The sequence below is a fragment of the Myotis davidii genome, unplaced genomic scaffold, assembly GCF_000327345.1.
Source record: "Myotis davidii unplaced genomic scaffold, ASM32734v1 scaffold309, whole genome shotgun sequence".
NCBI classification, from domain to species: Eukaryota; Metazoa; Chordata; class Mammalia; order Chiroptera; family Vespertilionidae; genus Myotis; species Myotis davidii.
The window spans coordinates 1,130,434-1,144,689 of NW_006383013.1; the positions used below are offsets into that span (position 1 = coordinate 1,130,434).

General features: G+C 38.4%; 1 protein-coding gene across 1 annotated transcript in view; it reads left to right on the forward strand.

The window, feature by feature from the left end:
- YLPM1 (YLP motif containing 1) overlaps window positions 1–14,256 on the forward strand; it is a 55,434-nt gene that overhangs the window by 19,975 nt on the left and 21,203 nt on the right. The window contains exons 5-11 of the mRNA XM_015558020.1: window positions 2,248–4,356; window positions 6,796–6,916; window positions 11,018–11,438; window positions 11,552–11,644; window positions 11,870–12,065; window positions 12,526–12,644; window positions 13,508–13,662. Of these exons, the coding sequence (XP_015413506.1) occupies window positions 2,248–4,356; window positions 6,796–6,916; window positions 11,018–11,438; window positions 11,552–11,644; window positions 11,870–12,065; window positions 12,526–12,644; window positions 13,508–13,662 (3,214 nt within the window). The remainder of the gene's footprint in view (window positions 1–2,247; window positions 4,357–6,795; window positions 6,917–11,017; window positions 11,439–11,551; window positions 11,645–11,869; window positions 12,066–12,525; window positions 12,645–13,507; window positions 13,663–14,256) is intronic.

The window sequence follows — 14,256 nt, forward strand, 5'->3', positions numbered from 1 at the left end:
GATTTCCCAAATAAATGAAAGAAAAACCTACTTCTCATAAAAGGCATCACTATCCACTCAGTCACATAAGCCAGAAACTTTGGAATCATTCTAAATTCTTCCCTTTCTGTTATCATTTAAATCCCACCTATTAGAAAGTTCTATCTGTTTTAGGGAGCATTTGAGATCTTGCTTCCTGACAATTGTCATCAATTTGGCTCAAATAAAATCTTTTTTTCAATCTTATATGTTGTAACTTCCTTCACATCTCTCACTTGTATCTCCTTCTCTTTGTTCTCATGTCAGTCATCACCTTAGAACAGAAGGCTTCACCTTCACTTTTCCAAATTGTAGAAACAATCTACAATAGGCTTTTCCCACCTATTCATCTGCAACTTTTCTGGTAGAGCAATCTTTTCAAAAAATATCAGACCAGCCCTGGATGGTTTGGCTCGGTGGATGGAGCATCGGCCTGTGGACTGAGGGGTCCTAGGTTCGATTCCGGCCAAGGGCACATGCCTGGGTTGTGGGTTCGATCCCCAGTGGGGGGCGTGCAGGAGGCGGCTTATCGATGATTCTCTTTCATCATTGATGTTTCTGTCTTTCTATCCTTCCTCCTTCCTCTCTGAAATCAATAAAAATATATTTTTTTAAAAATCAGACCATATTTAGTGGCTCTAAGTGCTTATTAGGCAATTCCCAATTCTTACCGGCCAAATTAATTCATCTGTTGTAACAGAAATCCAAAGTCACATGGCTTCAACAAGTTAGAAGTTTTTTTCTCTCTCTGGACTTAGGTGATGGCTCTACAGTATCAGGAATCCAGGTTCCTTCTGGTTTGTTACTTAGACATTCCTTACTATGTTGTCCTCAACTACATGGGCCAAGATAATTTCACTACCGTGTCAGAGCTAGCATGAAAAGGGAAATGGTGAAGGAGGAGGATGTGCCCTTTAAGGATACAATCCAGAAGGATGTGTAAATCATTTTCATTCTCAGCCCATTGCCCAGAACATGACTATAAGTTCTAGCTGCAAGAGAGTTTGGAAAAGTGACTCTTTAGTTTGGCTGGCCTTGTGTCCAGCTAGAAGTGGAGAAGCTCAGTTATTGTAGAAAAGGGGGAATGGATATTGGAGGAGCACCAGTAGTGTCTGCCATAAAAGGTAGTCAAGGTCTTCTGGACATTGACTCTTGCCTGCCTTTTTACCTTATCTCTTAGTGCAATGCTTTCCCACTTTCCCCTCTCTCCCCCGCACTCCCTGACTCTGTCTCCTCTTTGCTTCAGCCATGCTACACTGTTTGCATTTCCATACATGCTATGCTGGTATCTGTTTCTCTGCCTTTCCTCAGAATACTTCCTTAGCCTGAGATGCAATTGCCTCTCACTCCTCTCATTCCAACATACTCTGTTAGCCTGATCTGAGAGAATTTGTCTTTCAAGACTTAATTTAAGCATTTATTGAACAGCACCCCACCACTACCCAGGTAGAATTGATCATTCTTTTCTCTGCCGCCCATATTTATATTCAGGCAGACTTTAGTTATTGCACTTTTAAGCACATATTTACATTTATATTCTATTTCTCCTGGATTGCAAACCCTTTGGGGACACAGATGACAACTTATTCATATAGCCCTTGAATGTAGTGTAGTACCTGATAGGGGATTAAAATGTGCACTAGATATTTACTGAATCAGTGAGTGGGTCCATAGCAAAAACATCTGTCCAGACTTTAAAATGTCAGGACACACTCTGAAAATATGACTGGCTGCTGGTTTTTTTTAACTTTTGTCAATCAGTTAAAGTGATAATGCTAGCTCCAAGAATATTTATCAACATCCTATATTATCTTGTTGATTGTTTCATAGTTTTTAAGTGATATTTTAATTCTAAACGTACTCTTGAAGATAGCTTGGAATTTATTTTTTTCCATTAAAATTAGTGGACTTTTCTGTCTACTAAGGCACAGTGTTTATAATTGTGTTGTTTTTTTTTAACGGTTCAGTACATCAGTGACTTGCTGCAGAAGTTGTATTGAAGTGAATTAGATAAAACTGATATGATTTCCAAAGCCTGTCCTAAGGCTTTCAGAGTACTGCCACTTTAGCATGCTGGTTCTAAGATACAGATATCTCAGGATTTGTTTAATGACTGAAAGAGTCATTGTTGTAAACAAATTCCAAGGCAAGATTGCCTTAAATATTCTTACATGGAGAATTTTTTTTCTGCTTTACTGTCTTGAGTAATATCTTTTGTTTTACTTGTAGATTTGATGGTCCTCGAAGATTTGAGGATTTAGGGTCAAGGTGTGAAGGACCGAGACCCAAAGGGCCTCGTTTTGAAGGAAATCGCCCCGATGGGCCAAGACCCAGATATGAAGGTCACCCAGCAGAGGGCACTAAAAGCAAATGGGGAGTGATTCCCCGGGGGCCAGCATCTCAGTTTTATATTACCCCCAATACATCCCTAAGTCCTCGACAGAGTGGACCACAATGGAAAGGCCCCAAACCAGCTTTGGGACAGCAACAACAGCAGCAACCTAAGTCACAAGCAGAACCTCTTTCAGGAAACAAAGAACCATTAGCAGACACCAATAGTAACCAGCAGAAGAATTTAAACATGCAATCAGCTGCATTACCCATTGGTGCAGATGTAAAGGATGCCAAGGCGGCTCAGGCAAATGAGAATCTAAGCGACTCTCAACAAGAGCCACCTAAAAGCGAAGTCTCGGAAGTGCCCATAGAGCCTTCTAAATGGGACCAGAATTCTCAGAGTATGGAGACTCAAATGGACAAAACCCAAGCTGTTACTCAGCCTGTATCCCTTGCAAATAAACCTGTACCTACTCAATCTACTTTTCCCTCAGAAACAGGGGGGATGGAGGGAGGAGCAATAGTAGCAACATCATCATCATTAAACACAGATAATGATTTTAAACCTTTAGGTATTGGTCTGCCCCATTCAGAAAATAACCAAGATAAAGGGCTGCCTCGGCCAGATAGTAGAGATAATAGGTTAGAAAACAATCAAGGCAGCAGCTCATCTTACAGAGGTCCTGGGCAAAGCAGAATGGAAGACACACAGGATAAAGAACTAGTAAATAGAGGTCGAGGCCAGGTAATCAGCTGTGACCCAGGGTTGGTCAAGCAAGAAGACTTTCACGATAAGGTGATGGGTAAAAGAGAAGACAGTCGAGAGAAGATGAACAGAGGAGAAGGCAGTCGGGACAGAGGGTTGGTGAGACCAGGAAGCAGTCGGGAGAAAGTGCCAGGTGGTCTGCAAGGCAGCCAGGACAAGGGTAGAGCTGGCAGCCGAGAAAGGGGACCACCTCGGAGGGCTGGAAGTCAGGAGAGAGGACCCCCTCGAACGGCTGGGAGTAGAGAGAGAGTACCACCTCGAAGAGCTGGGAGCAGAGAGAGGGGTCCCCCACCTCGAGGGCCTGGCAGTCGGGAAAGGGGACTGGGAAGACCAGATTTTGTTCGTGACAGAGGTCCATTTAGACCAGAACCAGGAGATGGTGGGGAAAAAATGTATCCATATCACCGAGATGAGCCTCCTAGGGCTCCATGGAACCATGGAGAAGAGAGAGGGCATGAAGAGTTCCCACTAGATGGTAGAAATGCTCCAATGGAACGAGAAAGACTTGATGATTGGGATAGAGAGAGATACTGGAGAGAAAGTGAACGTGACTATCGAGATGATACACTAGATCCATATAACCGAGAGGACAGGTTCTCAGCACCACCATCTCGATCGCATGATGGAGATAGACGAGGCCCTTGGTGGGATGATTGGGAGAGAGATCAGGATATGGATGAGGACTACAACAGGGAAATGGACAGGGATGTGGATCGGATTGGAAGACCCATGGATATGTATGATAGAAATTTGGATAATGAGTGGGACAGAGATTATGGGAGACCACTGGATGAACAAGAATCACAGTTCCGTGAACGGGATATTCCATCTCTTCCACCTTTACCACCCCTCCCACCTCTTCCACCTTTGGATAGATATCGGGATGATAGATGGAGAGAAGAAAGAAATCGAGACCATGGGTATGATCGAGATTTCCGTGATAGGGGTGAGTTGAGGATCCGAGAGTATCCAGAAAGAGGAGATACGTGGCGGGAAAAGCGAGATTATATTCCTGACAGAATGGACTGGGAAAGAGAACGGTTATCAGACAGATGGTACCCATCTGATGTGGATAGACATTCCCCCATTGCGGAACACATGCCCTCCTCACATCATTCTGAAATGATGGGGTCGGATGCAAATTTAGACTCTGACCAAGGCCTTGGAGGGGTAATGGTTCTCAGTCAGAGGCAGCACGAAATCATTTTGAAAGCTGCACAAGAACTGAAAATGCTTCGGTAAGTTGACTACTTAAGATCATTTCTTTTAGTCAAAGCCACATTCAGACTGCTTTTTAAAAATGTGATGTATTTGAATGGAATTAATTTTACTTCAAGTTCTTATCACATAATTATAATTATATCTCTGGGTCATTCCGTGCTGTTTTAGGGTTAGGATGGGTATTTAGGAACTGTGTTAATTATAAACTTACGTTCTGAAATGTGAAAATTTGATGGCCATTCTTGGCTTTTATAGATGTGTTGCTGACATGCCATGCCTGTGCATGTTTCAAGTGTCAAACTTCAACTTTCTAGTGCTCTGGATTTCAGAGCTCATATGTAACATCCTGTTTTTCCCCAGGAGGCAGTTTGTTCTTCTGTATTAGATCTGATAGACTTCATATTCATTAATCTTTGACATAACTTTGGAAAATGCTGTAAGGACTCATATTGGTCTCTGTTGAAGCTAAGAATGACTTACCTGGAAGCATCCTCAGATTTGTCTAACCATTGATACTTTCTTTTGGGGATGTTTTATCTTTCCTTATAATTAGAAGCTGATATCTCTACTTGATGATGTTATTTATACATAATCAAGTATTTTCTTTGTGAGATGGAGAATAGAATTTGGATTTCTTAACTTACAGTCAACCTACTATGTATGTATAGGTATCTACATAATGCTTCCCATGTAGTAGCAAAAGCTAGCATTTATTGTATGCTTATGATGTGCCAGGAACTGTGTGCTTTGTAGCTTTGTATAAATTGTTTCATTCTTAAACCAACTGTATGCTAAGATAAGAATTTAGGCGTCATTGGCAGATTGTAAGTTTTTGAGTAGTTTCTTGGGAATTAGCTGTGTTTTGAGAAAATAAATTAATGGTTAGTTTTTGATATATTCCAACGTATTATGTTTCTTTCATTATTCAATTCTGGTCTATATTTGTGGTTTACACCAATTGAAATTATAACAAAAGCTTTCTATGAGGTTTAACTTTTCCAGATTATTAATAGTGTGGAAAGCATACCCTAGAATATTTAGCTACTATACAACTCACTTTTAAATTATAGACAACTTTAATTTAACAATCTTGTGTGCTAGTTACTGTGCTAGTAATTTAGCATATATTATCTCAATCCTCCTATCTCAAATCCTTATATCTCAATGGCCTGTAAAGAATAAGTAGTATTATTCCCACTTCATAAATGACACTGAGGCTCAGAGAGTTTAAGTCCACTTGGCTAAAAAGTGGCAGATCCAGAATTGGAGCATAGTCTGTCCAACTCTAAAATCTGTTTTGTTTTTTGAAAACACCAAGCTGATTGGTGTTGCTAATCTGCCAAAGTTTCTTTCCTTTTCTTTTAAAAGTTTCCGTTTCCTTCCATTATCGCTTTGCAAAGAAACGCTGGATAAAAAGTGCTTCTTCATCATTCTTTTTTTAAAGCTCTTTCTAGGCAACAAAAACATAATTAAACGAAACATATGAAATGATGAATAAAAGTGGTCATAGTTGAATACAAATAAGCTACGTTGTGTTGGTATAAAGTCATGATTTACACAAGGCATAAAATAATATTTTTATATACTTGACCCTTATTTTGTATCAATTTGGATCACTACACTTTACAAATGCAGGGAGAATATTGTAAAAGGTGGGGAGAGGTTGCATGTGTTTAAGGTGGTCATTGTAAGGAAAAGGAAAAGGAATTTGACCAGACATTTAAAGAAAAACTTGAAGTTACATAATTACTCTTTAGGAATATAAAGTGTTGTTTTCAAAGGTGTAGACTGACCATTGTTCTCACCATATACAGCAGAGGCAATTAACTAAAATATCCACAAGAAGCTGACAGGTAACAAAAGTGAGTGAAAGTGGCAAAAGGCCTTTGTCTAAAGTGGGCAGCCACTACTCCACTCAGCTAATTGTTGGCATGTGGGGAATGTAGGCCCATTGTTACCAAATCTCTTTAACATTTGAATTTCTATATGAAATATTTTGCTTTGTAAATAAGGGCAACTAATTCAGATTTAGAAAACATGTGAACACCAAATTCAAAAAAACCTTCCCAGCCCATATTTGGTCCATGGGCCACCATTTTGCAACCTCTGGTCTAAATAAAGAATATTGAACAACAAAAAATGGCAGAGAGCTTCTGATTGGATGAAAGAAAAACATGACAAGTAAATGAAATATTAGAATAGACTAATGAGGTGCAGGTTGTAGCACCTGTCCTTGAAGATCTTCAATAATTTATAATTATTTATAGGTCATAGATGTCTGATCAGTTAGCTACATCAAGGCAAGAGAGTGGTGTTACCCTGGAGGTGCTCTGTGAGCACTGTAGAGGGTTTTAGAACAAGATTCTTAGGTCTCTTTGTTCTTCTATATTAATTGTAATCACTTAGGAATGGAGTAGACATGCCTTATGTACAATGGCAATTTTATTTGTTTACAGGGAGCAGAAAGAACAGCTTCAAAAGATGAAAGACTTTGGGTCTGAGCCACAGATGCCTGACCACCTACCACCCCAGGATTCGAGATTGCAGAATACACCTTCAAGACCTGGAATGTATCTGGTATGGGAAAATGTGTGCTCGGAAAATGCAGTGGTTCCTACTTTGTATGTTTGTCTGTCCTTTAATCTTTTGATATATGAAGCAAGTATAAATTTTTTCTATAGAAAATAGAAATTTTGCCCTGGTGGATTTGGCTCAGTGGATAGAGTGTCAGCCTGCGAACTGAAGGGTCCCAGGTTCGATTCCAGTCAAGGGCACATGCCCAAGTTGTGGGCTCGATCATCAGTCGGGGACTTGCAGGAGACAGCTGATCCATGATTCTCTTTGATTCTCTCTCATCATGGATGTTTCTATCTCTCCCTCTTCCTTTCTCTCTGAAATCAATAAAAATATGTTTAAAAATAAAATTTGATAGTCATATCAACTGTGCTTCTAAAAAAAAGTAAAAAATAAATAAATTTTGTTCAGCCTGTGTGGCCCAGTGGTTGAGCATCGATCTATGAATCAGGAGGTCATGGTTTGATTCCCTGTTAGGGGTTATGCCTGGTTTTCAGGCTCTATCCCCAGTAGGGGGCATGCAGGAGGCAGCCATCAATTATTCTCTCTCATCATTGATGTTTCTCTCTCTCTCTCTCTCTCTCTCTCTCCCCCCCTCCCTCTCCCCTTCTCCCTTCCTCTCTGAAATCAATAAAAATAATATAAAAAAATAAATGTAAATTTTTGGGAAGGTAAAAGGCTAATAGTAATTGACTTTTGAAAATCTTAAAAGTATGGTCTTTTGATAAGTAAACCAAGCATACATTAATGAATGTCTTTGTATCAAGTTCTTATTTTAGGTAACTTCTTAAAAGTATTTTAAACTCCCAGAGTGGAATACTTAAGTTAAAGAATAAAGACTTTTTAAAAAAAAAAATGTTTTTATAGATTTTAGAGAGAGAGGCAGGGAGAGGGATAGAGAGATAGAAATATCAGTGAACGAGAGAGACATTGATCGGCTGCCTCCTGCACACCCCCTACTGGGGATTGAGCCCGTAATCCCAGTATGTGCCCTTACCAGGAATCAAACCGGGGACCTCTTGATTCATGGGTTGATGCTCAACCACTGAACCACACTGACTGGGCTGGAAGAAGGACATTTTTATTGTATTTTGTTGTTGTTGTTGTTGATCTTCACCTGAGGATATTTTTTCGTTGATTTTTAGAGAGGAGTGTAAGGGAGGTGGAGAGAGAGAGAAACATCAATGTGAGAGAGAGACATCGATTGGTTGCTTCCCACATGCACCCTGACCAAGGCCAGGGATTGAGACTGCAACTAAGGTATGTGCCCTTGACCTGAATCAAACGCAGGACCCTCAGTCCATTGGCCGCTGCTCTGTCCACTGAGCCAAACTGGGTAGGGCAAGGACATTTTTAATGATTCTTGTAATATAGACAGTGGCTCTCTAAAATAGCTGTATGACATCTGTACTGTAGCCTTGCAAGCATCACTTATTTAATGTACTTGGTAGATATAATAGTTTTAATAAAATATTTTAATATGCATTTTGATAATTAGTGAACAAATATTTTTTCATATTTGTTGATTATATTTCTTCTTGTAAACGTTCTACTTTTGCTCCTTACCAATTCACCTGTTTGATTCTTAAGGCTTTCTTACCAATTTATATCATCCTTAATATAATATAGATATTAATTCTTTTTCATATAAAAGCTATAAGGGTGTTTTGTTTTCTATAAATATATCTAGTGCTTTCACTATATAGTATGAAAAAAAACACCCACTTTTTGTTTCATTTGTAGACAATGGTCCCAGAAGTTCCTAACATATTTAAAACATGTCTGGATAGCTGTACTACAGACATAATAGCTTTGTCCTACATAGGCATTTTCTTTTTCTTTTTTTTTTTTGTTGTTGTTAATCCTCACCCGAATATATTTTTTCATGGATTTTTAGAGAGTGGAAGGGAGAGGGAGAGACACAAAGAAACATCAATTTGAGAGAGATACATCAATCGGTTGCTTCCCACATTGGGGATTGAGCCTGCAACCAGGTACATTCCCTTGACCAGACTCAATCTTTTGTAACTGGCTTGTTAGCTAATGTTTTTAAAATTCATACATGTTGTAGCATAAATCAGTACTTTTTTTTATTACCAAGTAATACTATATAGTGTGGATATACCATGTTGTGTTTATCCATTCACTAGTTGATAGACATTTGGGTTATTGAATAATCCTATGAATATTTGTATGCAGGTCTTTGGGTGGACATGTTTTTCTTGGATAGATACCTAGGAATGAAATTGCTGAGTTTATGGTATATTTATGTTTAACTTTTTGAGAAGCTGTTAAAACATTTTCCAAAGTGGCTGCACCCTGTTACATTCCCAATAGCTATCTAAGAGGATTCTTATTTTCTACATCCTTGCCATCATTTGTTGTTATTATCTTTGTTATCAATTATAGCCATTCTACTGGGTATGAAATAGTATCTCATTGTGACTTAAATTTGCATTTCCCTAATGAATAATAATATTGAGTATCTTTGAATGTGTTTATAGGCCATTCATATATTTTCTTTGGGGAAATATCTATTTAATATTTTTCCATTTTTAAAATTATTTGTCTTACTAAGGAGTTTTTATATTCTGAATACAAGTCCTTTATCAGATATATGATTTGCATATGCAATTGACCATTGAACTGCATGGAGGTTAGGGACACCACACACACACACACACACACACCTCCCCTCTTGCAGTTGAAAATTTGAATATAACTTTTAAATCCCCAAAAACTTAAGTTGTCTTTTGGTATCTTCAAGGGCTTGGGAGGATTGGTTCCAGGACACCCCCGCCCGCCCTGTTGATACTAAAATCTGCAGATACTCAAGTCCCCTATATTAAATGGCATGTATTAGTGCGTGCACACACACATACAACCTGTGGACTCCTAGCCACGCAAATCAAAAACAGTGTAGAGGAAAACTGGACAGATACTTGCAAAAAAAATGAAACTAGACCACCAACTTACACCACACACAAAAACAAACTCGAAATGGATAAAGGATTTAAACATAAAAATCTTAGAAGAAGCCATAGGCAGCAAAATAGCAGACATTTGTCGTAGCAGTATTTTCACCGATACAGCTCCTAGGGCAGTGGAAACTAAAGAGAAAATAAACAAATGGGATTCAAAATAAAAAGCTTCTGTACAGCTAAAGAAACATCAACAAAACAACAAGAAAGCCCACTGCATGGGAGATCATATTTGCCAATGTTATCTCCAAAAAGGGGTTAGTCTCCAAAATTTACACGGAACTCATACAACTTAATAAAGGGGAAGATAAACAATCCAATCAAAAAAATAATCAGAAAGGATATGTGCATGCCTATGTTCATAGCAGCACAATTTACAATAGCTAAGATTTGGAAACATCCTAATGTCCATCTGCATATGAATGGATTAGAAAACCGTGGTACATCTACACAATGGAATACTACGCTGCTGTAAAAAAGGAATTCTTACCATTTGCAACAGCATGGATGGAACTGGAGAGCATTATTATAAGTGAAATAAACCAATCAGTGAAAGATAAATCATGATCTCACTCATTTATGGAATATAAAGAACATTATAAACTGTTGAACAAAAACAGAGGCAAAGAAGCATCGAACAGACTGTCAAACTACTAGGGGAAGGCAGGGGAAGGGTGGGGGGTGGAGTAAGGGATCAACCGAAGGACTTGTATGCATGCATATAAGCACAACCAATAGACGCAAGATACTGGGGAGAGGAGGGTGATGAGGGCAAGTGCCGGCGGGTAGGAGAGGTCGGGGGGAGGTCAATGGGAGGGAAAAAAGGAGACATGTACTATTATTTGTAATACCTTAAACAATAAATAAATAAATAAATAAAACAGTGTAGATATTTATTGGGGGGGGAAATTTGTGCATAAGTGGATCCACACAGTTCACACCTGTGTTCCTCAAGGGCCAATTGTTTTTTTTCTCCCTAATGGTGTATTTTAAAGCATAAAAGTTTTAAATTTTAAATGAGTGCAGCTTATTCAATTTTTCTTTTATGGATTGAAAACCAAATCTGATGTGCAAAAACATGGTAGTATTCTCATCCACTAAAGCTATTTACTCTGTTTTCCAGCCTCCAGGATCATATAGACCACCCCCTCCTATGGGTAAACCACCAGGTTCAATTATAAGACCCTCTGCTCCACCAGTAAGATCATCTGTTCCTTTGACCAGGCCACCTATCCCAATACCACCACCACTACCACCACCTCCTCCTCCACCACCTCCTCCTCCAGTGATAAAGCCACACACTTCAGCGGTAGAACAGGAACGCTGGGATGAAGATTCTTTCTATGGCCTCTGGGATACAAATGAGGAACAAGGACTGAATTCAGAATTTAAACCAGAAACTGTAACTATTCCATCTGCTCCATTGTTACCACCCCCACCTGTTCACCCTTCCATTCCCCCTCCTGGCCCAATGCCTATGGGTATGCCACCAATGTCCAAACCACCACCAGTACAACAGACTGTTGACTATGGCCATGGCCGAGGTGAGTGATAGTGGTTAAGTTTGTATTTGGGATTCTAAAGGAATTATTAGCTTCAGCATTGCCTTTCTTAAGCTTCACTCATATAGTATTTTATCCCTGATTTTGTTTACCAGATATGTCCACTAACAAAGTTGAACAGATACCCTATGGAGAAAGAATAACTCTGCGCCCAGATCCATTACCGGAAAGATCAACTTTTGAGACAGGTAGGAGTCCTAGAGAGATCAGTATTTTTAAAAAACTTTTAGGACCTAATTATCACATGTTTTTTCCCTTTGGTAAGATTATTTGGGCCTCTTTTTAATATAGTTAAAAGATTTATAAGTTGAAATTAGGACAACAGTTTCTACTAGTTCTAAAGTTAGATTTGTACTTTTTTGCCTTTAAGAAAAAAGGGTATTGTTCTTACTTTGTACTGATTATTTTTGTAGAGCATGCAGGCCAACGTGATCGTTATGATAGAGACAGAGACCGTGAGCCTTATTTTGATCGTCAGAGCAATGTCATGGCAGATCATCGAGATTTCAAAAGGGATCGGGAGACACATAGAGACCGAGAGCGGGATCGTGGTGTTATTGACTATGACCGGGATAGATTTGACAGAGAACGCCGACCTCGGGATGATAGGTATGCTATGAAAAATAACTTCGCCAGGTACTTACCATGTACTTGAGTTTAGCAAAAGTCAGTGTGTCTAAAGGAAATTTAGTAAATTCATATTCTTTCTTATGTATAATTTGGAGAGGAAAGAGTAGTTCTGGACCAGTTTTCAGGAAACTAGATGCTTGAGTTTTGCTAGTTTAAATTCTAGAAAATGAAATGGGTGAAGGAGAAAGCCAGAAAGGGAAGGAAATAGTATTATCAATAAAGGTGTAGCCATTACTTAATTAGTAGACAAACAATTTATTTTGCAATTTGTGAGCTCTTTAAATGTGTTTATGCAGGGAGATCAAAATGGAAAAGCAAAATAAAAATATAAATATTGACTATATTTAGAGAAAATTGGGCAGGTAGTGATGTTGCATTATGATACAGAGATCTCCAATTACTTTTTACTTACCAAACCACTTCCTGTTATACCTCCTAGGACTCAGTCATATCGAGACAAAAAAGACCATTCTTCATCCAGAAGAGGGGGATTTGATAGACCATCCTATGACCGAAAGTCTGACCGACCAGCCTATGAGGGACCATCCATGTTTGGAGGTAGAGCAGTGCCTTATTAACTATAAAGATGTTGAGAATGCCAACAACCATTGTAGCTATGAGTTTAAATTTACAGAGTAAAATGCACTCAGGTTTCTAAGGCATGGCAGCATTATCATAAAAATAGCAATGTAATTAGAACAAATTGCTTGTTTTATATTATTAAAAGTTTGGAAAATAGAAACAAAATCCTTTATAATTCCACCACCCATCAAATCACAGCTATTATAATTTTGTATGTTTTCCTCTCATTCTTTCTTCACATACATATTAATGAAGTTATAATCAAAATATACAGTTTCTTTATTGTGCTTATTCCTATTGATCATTTTATACTTTTTTTCCACATATAAATCTGTTATATAATGGCTCTTGACATTCTACTGAGTGGATAAAATATAAGACTTATTGTTAGACATTTAGGTTGCTTTTATTTTTTCACTGCTATAAATTCCACTTAAACTAGAAATGTATACCTATTTATAAGAACAAACTTTTCTAAGCTGGTGACTCTTGTTCTTAAAACTGTAAAGCAGAAGTTACAGACAAACTCTAAAGTCATACTTGGAACCATCCAGTAAGTATATATTATTCTTTTATGTCCTGTTGCTTAACTTTTTTCCTAAATTTCATACAAATAAGGATGAATTGAGTATTTCTCAAAACATTCATTTGCCTGAAATCATACCTAAATCTTTTCATTTTCTTGATTTTCATTACTTAAAAATTTTCTAATTAAGGTTAAAGGTGGCTTTGGCTCCCAGATCATTATGAATTATATTACCTTAGGATGAGTGGAAAGAGTTAAAATTTTAAAGAATTACTACACAAGTAGTAATTTTGTTCAACTGCTGAAATTCTAGGAGAACGAAGAACTTACCCAGAGGAGCGAATGCCACTGCCAGCTCCTTCACTAAGCCACCAGCCACCTCCAGCTCCACGGGTAGAGAAGAAGCCTGAATCTAAGAATGTGGATGATATTTTGAAACCCCCTGGCCGAGAGAGCAGACCTGAGAGAGTGAGTCCTATGTAGTTGACTAGTTTTCTTGCAAATCAAAAGCTGACAAGAGATCTTTTAAATTTAATATCCTGAATAGAATTTCTCTACTTTTTTTTTTTTAATTAAATCTTTATTGTTCAGATTATTACATTTGTTCCTCTTTTTCCCCCCATAATTCCCCTCCTCCCAGTTCCCACCCCCCCCCTGCCCTCACTCCCCACCCACTGTCCTCATCCATAGGTGCACGATTTTTGTCCAGTATCTTCCCGCATCTCCCACACCCCTTCCCCCCACAAGAATAGTCAGTCCATTCCCTTTCTATGTCCCTGATTCTATTATAATCACCAGTACATTCTGTTCATCAGATTATTTATTCACTTGATTCTTAGATTCACTTGTTGATAGATGCATATTTGTTGTTCATAATTTGTATCTTTACCTTTTTCTTCCTCTTCCTCTTCTTATAGGATACCTTTCAGCATTTCATATAATCCTGGTTTGGTGGTGATGAACTCCTTTAGCTTTTCCTTATCTGTGAAGCTCTTTATCTGACCTTCACTTCTGAATGATAGCTTTGCTGGATAAAGTAATCTTGGTTGTAGGTTCTTGGCA